This window comes from Chelonoidis abingdonii, chromosome 3 (genome assembly GCF_003597395.2).
Source record: "Chelonoidis abingdonii isolate Lonesome George chromosome 3, CheloAbing_2.0, whole genome shotgun sequence".
In the NCBI taxonomy this organism is placed as follows: domain Eukaryota; kingdom Metazoa; phylum Chordata; order Testudines; family Testudinidae; genus Chelonoidis; species Chelonoidis abingdonii.
In genome coordinates, this window is record NC_133771.1 from 86,122,615 (window position 1) to 86,136,067 (window position 13,453).

Genomic DNA, 13,453 nt, shown 5'->3' on the forward strand with positions numbered 1-13,453 from the left:
AACACTGCACTGAAACAGGTCCAATAGAAACTCTTGAGAGCTCACCTTCACCCTTTTCTTCCTTGTACTTTTACTTTGTACCAGCATTTACCAGATCTACTGGTTCACACTTTGCAACCATGGTTCCCTTTTTCAGTTTGCTGTTTCACTTGTCAAACATTAAGTAAACAAATGGATCAGTTCTTGTTTCAGATCCACAAGAGCTTTAGCAGCTCAGATTCCGGCTAGAGACTCTTCCCCCCTTCCTGATCCCCAAGTCTCAAAACCGGGTTCAGCTACTCCCCATCCTTGCCCTTGCTGGAAAACTACCGCAGCATGTAGCTGTTATAATGGTTTCTGCTCCTGGAAGCACAACTCCTCTTTCACTGCAAACCAATTGCCTACAAACCATGTGTATAACCTGGGCCATATCTTTAAACCACCATACCAGATCAGATCATTGGTCTGTCTAGTGCAGGATCATGTCTCTGGAAGCAGCCAATATCAGAGGTTTCAGTGGAAGGTGCAAGAAACCCCACTGTGGACCTTTTAAAGAGCAGTCAGCCCATATAGCCCATGTCAGTCAGTACGAAAATTTCTTAAAGTAAATCTTCAGACTGTAACTATAGGTAAAATGTAATCGCTGTCTTTTACCTTTAAATTCACAAAGCTGTCCGGTACACTTAAGCTGTCAACCATGGCTTGAGTTTTAAATTTTGTATACCATACTCCTCACCATGGTATCAGAGTGTTTAGCTATCTATGTACTTCATCTTCAACCTCAGACATGTAACTGAATCACAGGTCATGCCCCAAGTTCAATTATTTCTCTCTTGAATCATAATTGTAAGGGTATTGTCTTGATTCTGTGCATCATCAGCCTAACTGCTTACAGAAGAATGATTTCCCTGGAATCTGTAGAAATGGCTTTATAGATTTATGTTGTTCAATATGTAAATTCACAAGCATCTAGGTTTTGAACAGTTTTTGACTTTTAGTAAATGTATCTATTCTAAATTTGTATTGTTGTGTACATGATTTTTAGCACTCTGTATTTTAATTATCAACCGCTAGTCTTATGTATTTCATTAAGGCTGGACCTGTAATCTACTTCAGCCTCAATCAATATAATATTTCCCTTTGTTTAGAAAAGGACATTTCATCCTAACTTATGTAAGGCATCTTTTATCTACAAAAAACAAGTTTTCTATAGGACATACTGTGTTGTCATTGCTGAGCGGGATGTTTTATACTCTTTCTAAATGAAGAGCTAGCTATCCATGTATCTCTACCAGGAATATATAATGGAAATAGAAGAGTAACCCTGAGAACAGTACAATCTACAGAGAACACTACATAATAAATCTCCTACTTGAACACACATGATGATAGCAGAACACGCATTAACTAGACAGAGAAACAAAAAAGTATAAAGTTAACAGCTCAGTAAGGCAAACTGAAGTGGACTAGCTTCTTGGTCAGGAGGTAGCCCGTGTTAGTGCTAATGCATTTTGCATTAGTGTGTTGTTGATAAAATCTTGAGGCCTGACATCAGAGTTAATTACAGAAATCTACATGATTCTACCTCACCTGCATGTTTTACACAGGAGCAATGAGATCCACAGCAAATAAGACCCTTATCTGTGAAAGTTTATTACAGAAGGTCTGCTTAGCATATGAGATGGCTGACTGCTAACTGAAAATGACAAATGTTTCCTGAAGACTCCTGATCATTTTAAAGTTCTTTGAGTCTTGATCAGCATTTTACAAAAACAAAAGGTATTCAGACAATACCAAAGAATCCACAACCAATCAAAAAGTAGATTTTAATTGTTCCCATTTGGAAAATTATTCAGATACATCCAAGAGAGTTGAAGTTTTTAATTGCTTAGCTAGGGGATAAGGAATATCATCATTACCTTGTGAAGGATTGATATGAAGTAATCCTGTCTGAAACTTAAAAGATGGAGTAATATACTCAAAGATTTACTAACTAAAGTGCCATTCAGTACTCAATAAATCAGTCAACTTCTGTTATTCATGGAAAAGGCTATATCAATTCAGAATACTAATTATGGCTTGAAAAGTCCATTATATTAAGGCTTATGAAATAAAATAAAATAAAATAAAATACAACCTGTCAGACTTATAAAGTTTAGAAAGCCACCATTTCTCTGTCAGTTGCCACCAATCTTTGAGTCTTGCAGATGTAGATTAATGGTAGTCAGAACCTAATCAGTGTTGAGTGATTAGGAGCCTTTCAGAATGTGCAAAACTTCAAAAGAGATGTATTGCAGAAGGGCTCAGTATAATGCCAGCAGGGTCTCAGGTTTAACTAGACTTTTGAAGTTGAATGACAGGTTTCAGAGTAGCAGTATGTTAGTCTGTATCCGCAAAAACAACAGGAGTACTTGTGGCACCTTAGAGACTAACAAATTTATTTGAGCATAAGCTTTTGTGGGCTACAGTTCATGTTCTCTGTATGTGTATATATATATCTCCTCATTATACGTTCCATTCTATGCATCCGATGAAGTGGGCTGTAGCCCACGAAAGCTTATGCTCAAATAAATGTGTTAGTCTCTGAGATGCCACAAGTACTCCTGCTCTTTTGAAGTTGAATGTATTTCTGCTTTATAAAAATAATACCCAGTTCTTTTACAAAACTTTTCATCCATAGATCTCAAATTTTGAAAGGCATTTACGTGCCTAAAGATACAGGTAGACACTAGTGGGATTTGAATATGCACTTTTGGAAATCCCACTAACCACCTACCTGCATCTTTAGGCACCTAAATCTGGCCCAAAGTGCATTACAGAGTTAACAGGTGGGAATATGAGGCACAGGGAGGTGAAGTGATTTTCCCCCAGGTCACATAGCAGGCCAGTGGCAGAGCCAGGAATAGAACTGAGGTCTCCTTCTATTAGGCAACACTGCCTCCTTAGTAGCAAGTAGTACTTGGGTTTCTGTAATATTTACTAGTTTATTCTTGTACGGGCTCATTCATATTTTGAAAAAAGAAAAGAAGTTGTTTTTGCCATACCTAGTCTTCCATCATGAATCATGACAGAAGGAAGTGTAATTGTCTGTGATAATGCATGGGCTCCATTGCCAGTGATATGCTGGCCACATCCAGATTTATATTTCTTCAACAGGTATGTCCAACACTATCACAGTCCCTGCCAGAGAGCAGCAGCTGGATGAGGACCAGCTGGCAATATGGGAGGGGAAGAAGCTTTTGAGGTGCTCTGAAGGGTTGGAGCCATGTTTCCTTGTGTTTGTACAATGACTAACAAAATGGGTCCCCAGTCCTGACTGGAGCCTCTGAATATTACTACAGTAGAACAGCCAGAACCTCCAGTGCAGGTGTAATCTGGCCATAAAGCTTGTTTAACTGGCCCAGAGATCCTTCAGTGGGATGGCACCAATGTAGAGGTGCTTATGCCATGCACCCTCTATGCTGCCCATGTAGCAGGGACATGAAATGGGGAAAGGGGTATCATCAGGATGCCCTATGTCACTTTAACCCACAGCTGCATTTTTGGCCTCTTCTGATATTACCTAATTTAAATTCAAACTGTTTAAACACAGCAGAGAGGGAGCTGCCTACCCAGAACAGCAGTACATTGGGGAGTGCAAAGATAAGCTTTAAAGTACCATAAAAGCATTTATAAATTGGGTAATTATTCTTATGCCTGGTTTACAGATGGGGAAAGTAAGGCCCAAAGTCTTTAAGTGATTCATCCAAAATAACAAAACAAGCCACTGTTGGAACTAGGATTAAAATCCATTTTGCTTGTTTACTAGGTCCATGCCCTTCTACACAAATTTGGAAAAGAAAAGATCATAGAGTTCTTATGTGGAGAAAACTATTGCTCTTAGAAAGCCTGTCCAGGTCTGTCTTTCATATGACATTAATGTGATTAGTTTTTCCTGTTGCCAAGTGATATTACTGTCTACATCTCAGTTACAGCTAGGCAGGCATGCAGCTTGGGAGTGATGTCAAAGCTCATTCCAGTCAGGATAAAACAGATATGGATGCCAGGTCTCTCTGTTCAGGAGATTTGCATAGCAGTTCCCATGGTGCTCTCTGTACATATTTACCAAGCATTATTGCTTAGATTTGGCTTCTAAACAAGAATATGGGTTTAGCTTATCAATCGTATAGAACCTATTTCCAAGCTTGAGGAGTGCTCAAGCTCATCTAGCCTTAGCTTTATTTGGTTTGGGATATTTCTTTGTTTAAATTGCCCACCTTTTGCATTGCTGAAGTACCTCAAGGTCTTTTTGCAATTGTTAGGAGGTATATTTTAGCTCTCTATAAACTGTGTGTGTGTATATATATTAGATCTTGATATACATAAAAACTAACCCTAGTTTATAAAAAACCTTGTTGCTCTTTATAGATTTGAAACACATTAGCCTTATTTTTGTCTGTTCTACAACTATTTCAGTCTTCTATTAAAGTTTAATTTGCATTATCATGCTTTTTAGTCTCCAAGGATGGGAGTCCACTGAGATAATTAATTGTAATTTTTATTGTCAGAAGATATACATCTCAGTGGATGGTGACAGGATGGATGAAAATTTATGATTTTTAAAAAAAAATAAAAAAATCTGATGTTAAATACATTTTTCTTTTAAAAAATACATCTATTTAAAATTGTGAGATTATGACAACCTATCTTAAATCACAAACTTAGTATAATCGATTAAAATAATTTACATTAAAAATATACCAGTAGAACATTTTCTGCCAAATTGCTAAAGAAAGTCCAACATGATGGAAGTTGTTCGCTAAGCACCTGGAAGCAAAATTTGTTGATGTGCTATGCTAACTTTTGACAGCAGTAGCAGGTTCAGAGAGAATATTTTCTTAATTTCAATTTATTCAACTAGTTCAATTCAATTACTAGTTCATTCAAAGTTTAGAAACTAACTGGGTGTTGAAAAGCAGGAAAGCTTGTTTTCCTCTTCTAATATATGGATAAAAATGGGGTGTATGAGGATGAGATCTACCAGTTCTACAGTCTTGAAGGACGTGGTGACCGGAAACAATTAGTTCAATTCACTAACCATTTCTTTTATTTAATAAATTATAGAATCATAGAACTGGCAGGGACCTTCAGACGTCATCTAGTCCAGTACCCTGCACTCAAGGCAGGACTAAGAATTATCTAGACCCGAGGTGGGCAAACATTTGGCCTGCGGGACCATCCTGCCCAGCCCTTGAGCTCTTGGCCAGGGAGGCTAGCCCGCGGCCCCTCCTGTGCTGTTCCCCCTCCCCTGCAGCTACGCCACCACACAGGCAGTGCTCGGGGTGGCGGCGTGGCGTGGCATGCTCCTGCCGAGCAGAGCAGCAGCGTGTCTGGCTCCAGCCAAGTGGCGCAGCAGCCAGACATGATGCTCTGAGTGACATGGTAAGGAGGCCAGGGGGTTGGATAAGGGGAGGGAGGTCCCGGGGACAGGGAGCAGGTGGGGTTGGATAAGAGGCAGGGAGCAGGTGGCGGTTGGATGGGGCAGAGATTCGGGGAGGGGATGGGGAACAGTTGTTTCATAGGGCTGGATCTTGGGGATGTGGGGGGTTGGATTAGGCCCATACGGGCTCCGACTGGGAGAGCCTTAGTTCAGTGGGTGCAGGGCTAGTTCGGATAGGCTGGATCTTAGGAGTGGACAGGGGATGGGGAATGTGGGGGGTTGGATAGGCATGGGGTCCCGGGGGGCCTGTCAGGGGGTGAGGGTGTGGATAGGGATCAGGGTAGTCAGGGGACTGGGAGCAGGGGGGTTAGATATGGAGTGGGGTCCAGGGGCGGTTAGGGGCAGGGGTTCCCAGGAGGGGGCAGTTAGGGGACAAAGTGCAGCAGGGGGTTGGATGGGCTGGCAGTTCTGAGGGGGCACTCAGGGGGCAGGAAGTGGGAGGGGGTGGATAAGGGGTGGGGGCAGGCTGTTTGGGGAGGCACAGCCTTTCCTACCCGGCCCTCCATACAGTTTTGCAACCCCAGTGTGGCCCTCCGGCCAAAAAGTTTGCCCATCTCTGATCTAGACCATCCCTGACAGGTGTTTGTCCAACCTGCTCTTAAAAATCCCCAGCCTCCCTAGGCAATTTATTCCAGTGCTTAACCACTCTGACAGTTAGGAAGTTTTTCCTAATGTCCAACCTAAAATCATTTAATTTTAAATGCGAAACATGTTTTGATAAACTTACATAAGAAAAAAGTATCCATCATGTTTAAAGTAGTTTTATTTAACAAGTAAAAAAGCAATTTTTAAATGCTGCTTCATGCATTTTTAATTGAATTCCAATTTCCATCCAAATGCAAGATGACACAAATCACAAGTAAAAAATTATCATCTATTAAAAAAGTCATTCACTATTTTCTAACAATTAAAAAAAACAAAATCTGAATAATTGTATGTTAAGCTTTATAATTTCTTAAATAAAAATGTATGGATATAGTGTGTCCTTCTCATTAACAAAAAGATGTATCAATTTTTACCAAACAGTGAGAACCAACCTTTCTTTAGAAAAATAAGAAATACAAATACAAAACACGATTAAAATAGATTATTTAAATCAAGGGTTTCTGCTTGCTCATTTAAATCACTTTGATTTAAATCAATTCACCTTGGTGGATGGGTGTTTGGTTTGGAGTTATGTAATATTTTGTACTTTTTTCTTTTATTTTATTAATTGGCTTTTAGTTTGGGAGATTTGCCTCCATCTTTGAAAGGATTGTCCATGGAATGACATGGCAGCCCAAATCACTACTTGAGAAGTAGAGTGCAAAACCACCCTATATGGGTTACTAATGCCTTAGAACTAGGAGCTGCAGTAGAAGAATACTTAGTCTGGTCATGTGTTAGAATGGACCTGAGTGGTTACTCACCTGTATGTTTCTTCAGAATTATAGATATGTGCTTATTAGTCTTCTCACATACCACCAGGACACTTCCCAGTGTCCCTTACATGCATTCTGGAATGCAGAAGTATTTAGTCTTCTCTGCATATTCCAGGAGCTCTTCAGTCCTAGATCTGGAATAGGAGTTATCACTAGCTGAATCATTTGGTTATGGCCAACTCACTAATCGTTGGATACATCATGGTACGCATTGTCCATCATCTGCTCTGGCATGCAATATGATTGATGTCCAGTTTGCTGGTATTTCAGTCAGATTGATCTGGTGTTAAACTGGAATGTTTCAGCTTGATAACTTCTGCAGAATTTTCATCCACAAATTCTTCCACAACTTCCTTAAACTTTTCCTGCTTTATCTGATCCAGATGATGCAGCTGTTCTTTGTCCACATTCCAGCTGAGAAATACATCACTCATGGAAGGGGGAGGTGAAATGAAGTGAAAAATAAACTGTGCTTAATTTTTGAGTGAATATCTAATATATAACACATTAAAAACAGCTAAAATACATATATACATTATTACTTTTCCATTATGTAGGTAATTGCTGTAGTTGCCATAGGAACGTTGCATGATTATGAATGGGAGGGGAAGGAATTCATTGCAACCCTTGAGATATTAGAGAAGTTTTAGGAACATCCATGCCCTCCTCTGCTCTGAAGGAGCTGGAAACTGGTTGCCTCAGCTTCACTATTTCTTGAGAAGATCTTTCTGGAATGTCTTTCAGAACTTCACCCTCCCTTGTTTGTATAGCTTATATAGAAAACCTCTTCTCTACAAGATCGTAATTCTTGTGGCTCTCTTCCATTTGACTGATGCTTTGGCTATAGGGAGAGAGACTTGAAACCAAGGTCCTTCTAGTAATTAAAGATCTCCTACAATTTCTTGCAAGAGGAGAGGTGTGTGCCCTGAGATCCAGGTGAAATTCCAGTAGGGTAATTGCATTTGGCCTACAAAAAACTTCCCGGGTAGTCTCAGTTGGATAACATTTTTTTACTTCCTGTTCTAAGATGACGTTTAGAGTTGCTGCTATGCACTGTCACATATTTAATTGTAGAGGTAGATGCATTTTATTAACGGATGAAGGGATTTCTGTGTTTATAGAGAAAAATCCTGCATGTTCCATTCAAGGGACTGAACTATCTCGGTGAGTAAAGCAAATAGGATTTGGCCCATAAGTTGTAAATCAGTGTGCAAGACTTTTTCTTCTAAGCACAGTTACATACAAATAGCTCAATATAAAATATTCCCTGCAGTAGAATAGGGGTTAACTGTACTGGGGACATCATTGGCTACTGCAGGAAAAATTTACAATTGTGAACTTAGGTCTTAAGAGACACAAGATGGATGAGGTAATTATCATTTATTGGATCACCTTGTGTGGGTGGAAGGGACAATCTTTCAACCTTCACAGAGCTCCTCCATAGATCTGAGGAAGAGCTCTGTGAAGCTTGAAAGCTTGTCCCTTTCACCAACAGAAGGTGGTCCAATGAAAGATATTACTTCACTCACCTTATGTGTCTCATATCCTGGGACCAACGTGGTTACAAAAACACTGCAAACAGCTTAGGTCTTGATGTATAAATAATGCAGAAAATCATTTTAAACACATTTGCTTGTGTGTTCTTACACACTGAGATAAATATCACATGTATCTTCAGTTAATAATTACAGATCTTTAAATGAACATATAAATTTTTCATTAAAGCTTTTAATTCAGTATTAATGGTAGATCAAGTTTTGAACTGTATGTAATATCTTGACATCTCTTTTAAATATAGTTTTGCCAGAAATTTTGCTATAACTAAAGGTTTTTATCTGCTTCCTCCTACTTTCAGAATCTGGAAAGTTAGACAATTGCTCTTAGTTGTGTCAAATACAATTCTAATTAAAATTTAGTATCTAAACTATGGATTTGTGTTTTGACTACTGATTTTGCTACTGAAAAGCATCAATAATGGATATTCCTAATAGCAGTCCAAATTATTCATAATTTGCATTGACTTTGTAGCTAAACAATATGTTCAGTCTATTCCTCTGCAGATTTTGGCTTACTGCTATTATTGTGTTTAAGATTGTCATAGGGGTCATAATGTATTGTCAAGAAGCAGATGAGAAATTTTCAAAGGAGCCAAATTCTAAACAATCAAGCACTATTAGGTTGAGACATCCGCAACAGGAATGGGCAATCAGAAATGGAAGACACTGAAACTGAAGCTTCTCTGAGACAAACGATATAAGGAGGAAAATAAGAAATATTTTGGAGTAGTTTTCATCCACCATGCTGTAACTGTATTTTGAAATGTAGGGTTAATGCATCATTCTCTCTGTAGTGGGTTTTCCAATGATCACTTTTTTTTTTTTTTTTTAAATTTCAGCCAGTTGGAGCTAGTGACTATTTGGAAATATCTAAGAATTTTGACACAGTCTTTGTTCGTAACATACCACTACTTACCATAGCAAAAAGGACCCAAGCTCGCCGCTTCATTACTCTTATTGATACATTTTATGATCATAAGGTGAGAACTAAGTGTTTCAGTTATGCATGTATTATAAAGTTATTTGGCCATTTTATAAATTAATCCTGTCTTCCATCAGGTAACAAATAAGACCATCTTATTTTAGATAACATTGTCAGCTATAATAGAATCTCACATTTAGTTCACTCACATGCATAGTTGGCACACACAAAAATGGCAGTTGCTCTGCATTTTTTGGCAAAGACTTAACAACAGAGGTAATATATTACTGAGACAAATAATTCTCCAAAATTTGCTATAACCACGTCCAGTCAAGACTCACTGGGTGTCTTTACAATAATTCAAATACACAATAAATGTTGCAACATTCATTTTAAAAAATCAGGTCAAATAGACTGCTATCACCTGTTATCACCTGTAGTGCACAATTATTTGCTCACCCATCCAGGACAGAGCTCTGTGTGGGCTGACCCCAAAGCCCACACAGAACCCCAGTGACACTATTGGGGCTCCATGCTGGTGGAGGGGTCTGCTCACAGGCAGCTCAGTGCAGGATCAGAGCTTTATTTTTCCACTAGGTTCAGTAATTGGTCAGGGGTCTCCCAGGCATTAGCATGAACTAGCAAGGTCCTGCTATATTTTAATTTCTTCCTTTACCCTTAGTAAGAGTGGCTTGGGTATTGAGAGAAGAAAGAGGTCACTTAAATTTTTCATATTTAAATAGGAAGTAATGGCCATGTCCAGAAAATTGTCTATGACTATTTAATAATGTTAAATATTATTCTTTGCAGACCTACTCCTATAAGACTCTCACTCTTGGGTTTGTGCTCCTTGGCACAATGCCACAAAACTGCCAGCTAATTCCAGGATTGAGAATCCTATGCGATGTCTTCAAAAAAGCAGAATTTCAGGGAATTAGTTTTCCTTTATTTTCATTTTTCAAAAACATAACTAACTTTGGCTTTTTTCCATATCTGAAATGTACATATTTTTCCTTATTAAAGGTACTTTCTCTTTAGAGTAAAATCTGGTCATTTCTAGACATTTGTAATCTATCAAATGTTTTTTTTTTAAAGTGAAAAATTATTATTAACGATTTGAAAACTGTGAGCTTAGCAGAATACACCCATGTTTTAAAACAAACATCATTTCAGAATCCTTTCCTATAAAGTCCTCAATTCAGGAAAGCAAATAAGCACTTGTTTTAAGTCCCACGGATTTCAATGGGACTTAAGCATGTGCTTAAATTTAGGTATCTCCTTATTTGTCCTTCCTGAATAGGGATGTTTTACTGAATCAGGCTATAAACAATTAAATGGGTGGTGTCATTCTAGTAACTAAAGAATGTGCCACTGAGTATTCTGGAGCTAAACTCATGCTAGATTTTAATTTGGAAGGCACCATTGGCATGTTAGCACAGCCAGTCAGGACTAATAATGAAGAGAATATTAAAGTGTTAATATATTTGTTAAAATGTGATATTAATTTTAGAAGAAACATTGATTGTAGATTTTAAATCAGGTTGCAGAACTGCTAATGGAATCGTAATGATAAATGCACCACTTCACTTGGATTTACAAAGGTTTCAATCATGGGGGAAGCAAAATCAGCACTATTAAAACAACAAAAAAGGCATTTCATATTTAAGCTGATCATTTTAAAAGAATAATGAAAATATTAAGTTCCATCCTGTGTGTGATTATATATGCACACACTTAAATATGTATGCAATCAGGAAATATCAGTTGAGATATCAGTCTTTTTCAAGATGATCATAAAGGCCCTGATTCACCAAGAAACTTAAGTACCTGCCTAACTTTAAGCACGTGAGTAGTCTTACTGAAGTCAATTGGACTACTCTTGTGACTGAAGTTAGGAACCTGCTTAAATACCTTGCTGAACTGGGACTAAATACAGTGTCTTAGAAAATATGTAGGCATGTATGGCATATGAATAAAAAGTCTGCACACTGTTATTCAGAAAAAGATCTGGTTAATTAAAGTTAATATCATTATTTATTTACTGGCCTCTCACAAGAGATTACATAATAAATCCACATAGCTGCAGTACTAGTGGGTGCGTGAAACTTCTGAAAGATACTTGGAAAAACAAACTGAAGTACTTTTAAGCTTTTTCCATAAAAGATGTGTGTAAAACACAAGCAATCGTGCCAATACACGTTTCCCCCTATTTCAGGTACGTATTATTTGTTCTGCATTGACACCTCTCCAAAGCTTGTTTCTGCTAGAACATCATGACAGTGGCCTGGAGGAAAGTAGAATACTGATGGATGATTTGGGGTTGAGCCAGGTGAGTGATACCAACATCATCTCCTTTTGTAACAAAAGAGCATAATTGGCTTTGGTCTGAAATCATGGCACCATTGCAGGAGAAAGAATGAAGTGAACATTTAACAGATGGCTTGCTGCTGTGTAGTAGAATCTATGCAGCACAGTTGTTACTTTTATCATTACATATTTTACTGTATCTCTATGGTCAAGGAATAGATCAATAGATATGGATCCATTTTGCATAAATCTATGAATCATTTTATATCTTAATATTCTATGTATTTACTCAACAATTTATGAAAATACTGACCCAACTTCACTCTGATGTAATTTCAGTGAGTTCAGTGGAGTTGCACCAGGCATCAATTTAGCTCACGTTTAACAAGTGGAAATAACAAATAAATTGTCAGTTGTATCTCTTTGTAGAGATGCAGGGCTACCTTACAAATCTGTCCACTGGATTCTGGTCCGAGTGGCTCCTAATAAGTTTGTTTGGTACAAGAGAATCTACCTAGTTGTTTTATTACAATTGCTAATAACTTTTTTAAAATAATTTTTACTAGATCACTCCATATAGAGCATTTTTCTACAATTTTTGCATTTTTTGGATGACTCGAATGAAGCTTTTGGCCACATGCATTACTGTGTACACAATGCAAGCAATACTGGCCCCCAAAAAGTATTGCTTGTCTTCTGATTTGCTTAAATTCATCCAAGGTTTCGGATTACTTAACATTTGTTATAATTTATTATTTAATTTTAAGGAAAGAATAAAACCGTATTTTACCAGTGATGGGTAATCAGCCATTAAACTGTAACAACTGTATGTTAAAACAATCAAGAAAATGTAGCTCTGTATTGAGTCAGTCAACAAAAAAGTGGAAGTAGGCGCCAACATCATCATTTTCCTTTTAGCCCACATATATTGCTTAGTCATATTTCAACAGAGAATTGAGTAACTAAAACAGGGATTTCCTTTAACATTACTTTGAGGGTTTTTACATTTTATTTCCCTTTTGGTACCCTATAGTGTTCACTGTCTTGTGTTATTTAGCTCTCTAAAGCATTCAGAGGTATAGTTTGGATGGGATGCTGATCAAAATAGATCTGTGCCTCACAGTTCTGTGTTGTTTTTTATATATCAATATAGGATTCAGCTGGAAGACTTTCCATGTTTACAGGAGAGGAGGAAATCTTTGCATTTCAACGAACTATCTCACGACTTACAGAAATGCAGACTGAACAGTATTGGAAAGATGGGGACAGAAGCAAGAAATAGTTGTAGCTCAAAGATGAACAAAACCTCTCAGGACACAAAAAAAAGTATATAAAGAAAAAAGATTCTAATAGAATTGGAAGCATTTTTAATATAAATGAATTGATTATTATTGCACTTATCCTCTGGACCATAACTTTCCTTCTGCAATGTTTACATTTAAAATTTAAGAGCTTAGTAAGTTGTGGTTTTGGTTTTGTTAGGTTTCTTTGACACCTCCAGCTTGTGGATCTGTTATTATGCCTTTTATATTTCAGGTTTTTTTCTCCAGTACAGCATGACTTCAGTATTCAACATGGTTAACTGGGTCCAGCAGCGGCTCCAGGCACCAGCACTCCAAGCGCGTGCCTGAGGCAGCAAGTCACGAGGGGCACCCTTCTGGTCCCTGTGAGGGCAGCAGTCAGGCAGCCTTCAGTGGCTTGCCTGCAGGAGGTCCGCCAGTCCCGCGGATTCAGCGGCAATTCGGCGGTGGGTACACCGAAGCCACGGAAATGGTGGACCTCCGACAGG

General features: G+C 38.2%; 1 protein-coding gene across 4 annotated transcripts in view; it reads left to right on the forward strand.

The window, feature by feature from the left end:
- Nucleotides 1–13,120, forward strand: part of AFG1L (AFG1 like ATPase) — a 151,550-nt gene extending 138,430 nt beyond the window's left edge. For all 4 annotated transcript variants that reach the window (XM_075063874.1, XM_075063875.1, XM_075063876.1 and 1 more), the window contains 3 exons: nt 9,275–9,415; nt 11,573–11,686; nt 12,818–13,120. In XM_075063874.1, the coding sequence (XP_074919975.1) occupies nt 9,275–9,415; nt 11,573–11,686; nt 12,818–12,946 (384 nt within the window). In that variant the 3' untranslated portion in view covers nt 12,947–13,120. The remainder of the gene's footprint in view (nt 1–9,274; nt 9,416–11,572; nt 11,687–12,817) is intronic.
- The last annotated feature ends 333 nt before the right edge of the window (nt 13,121–13,453 follow it).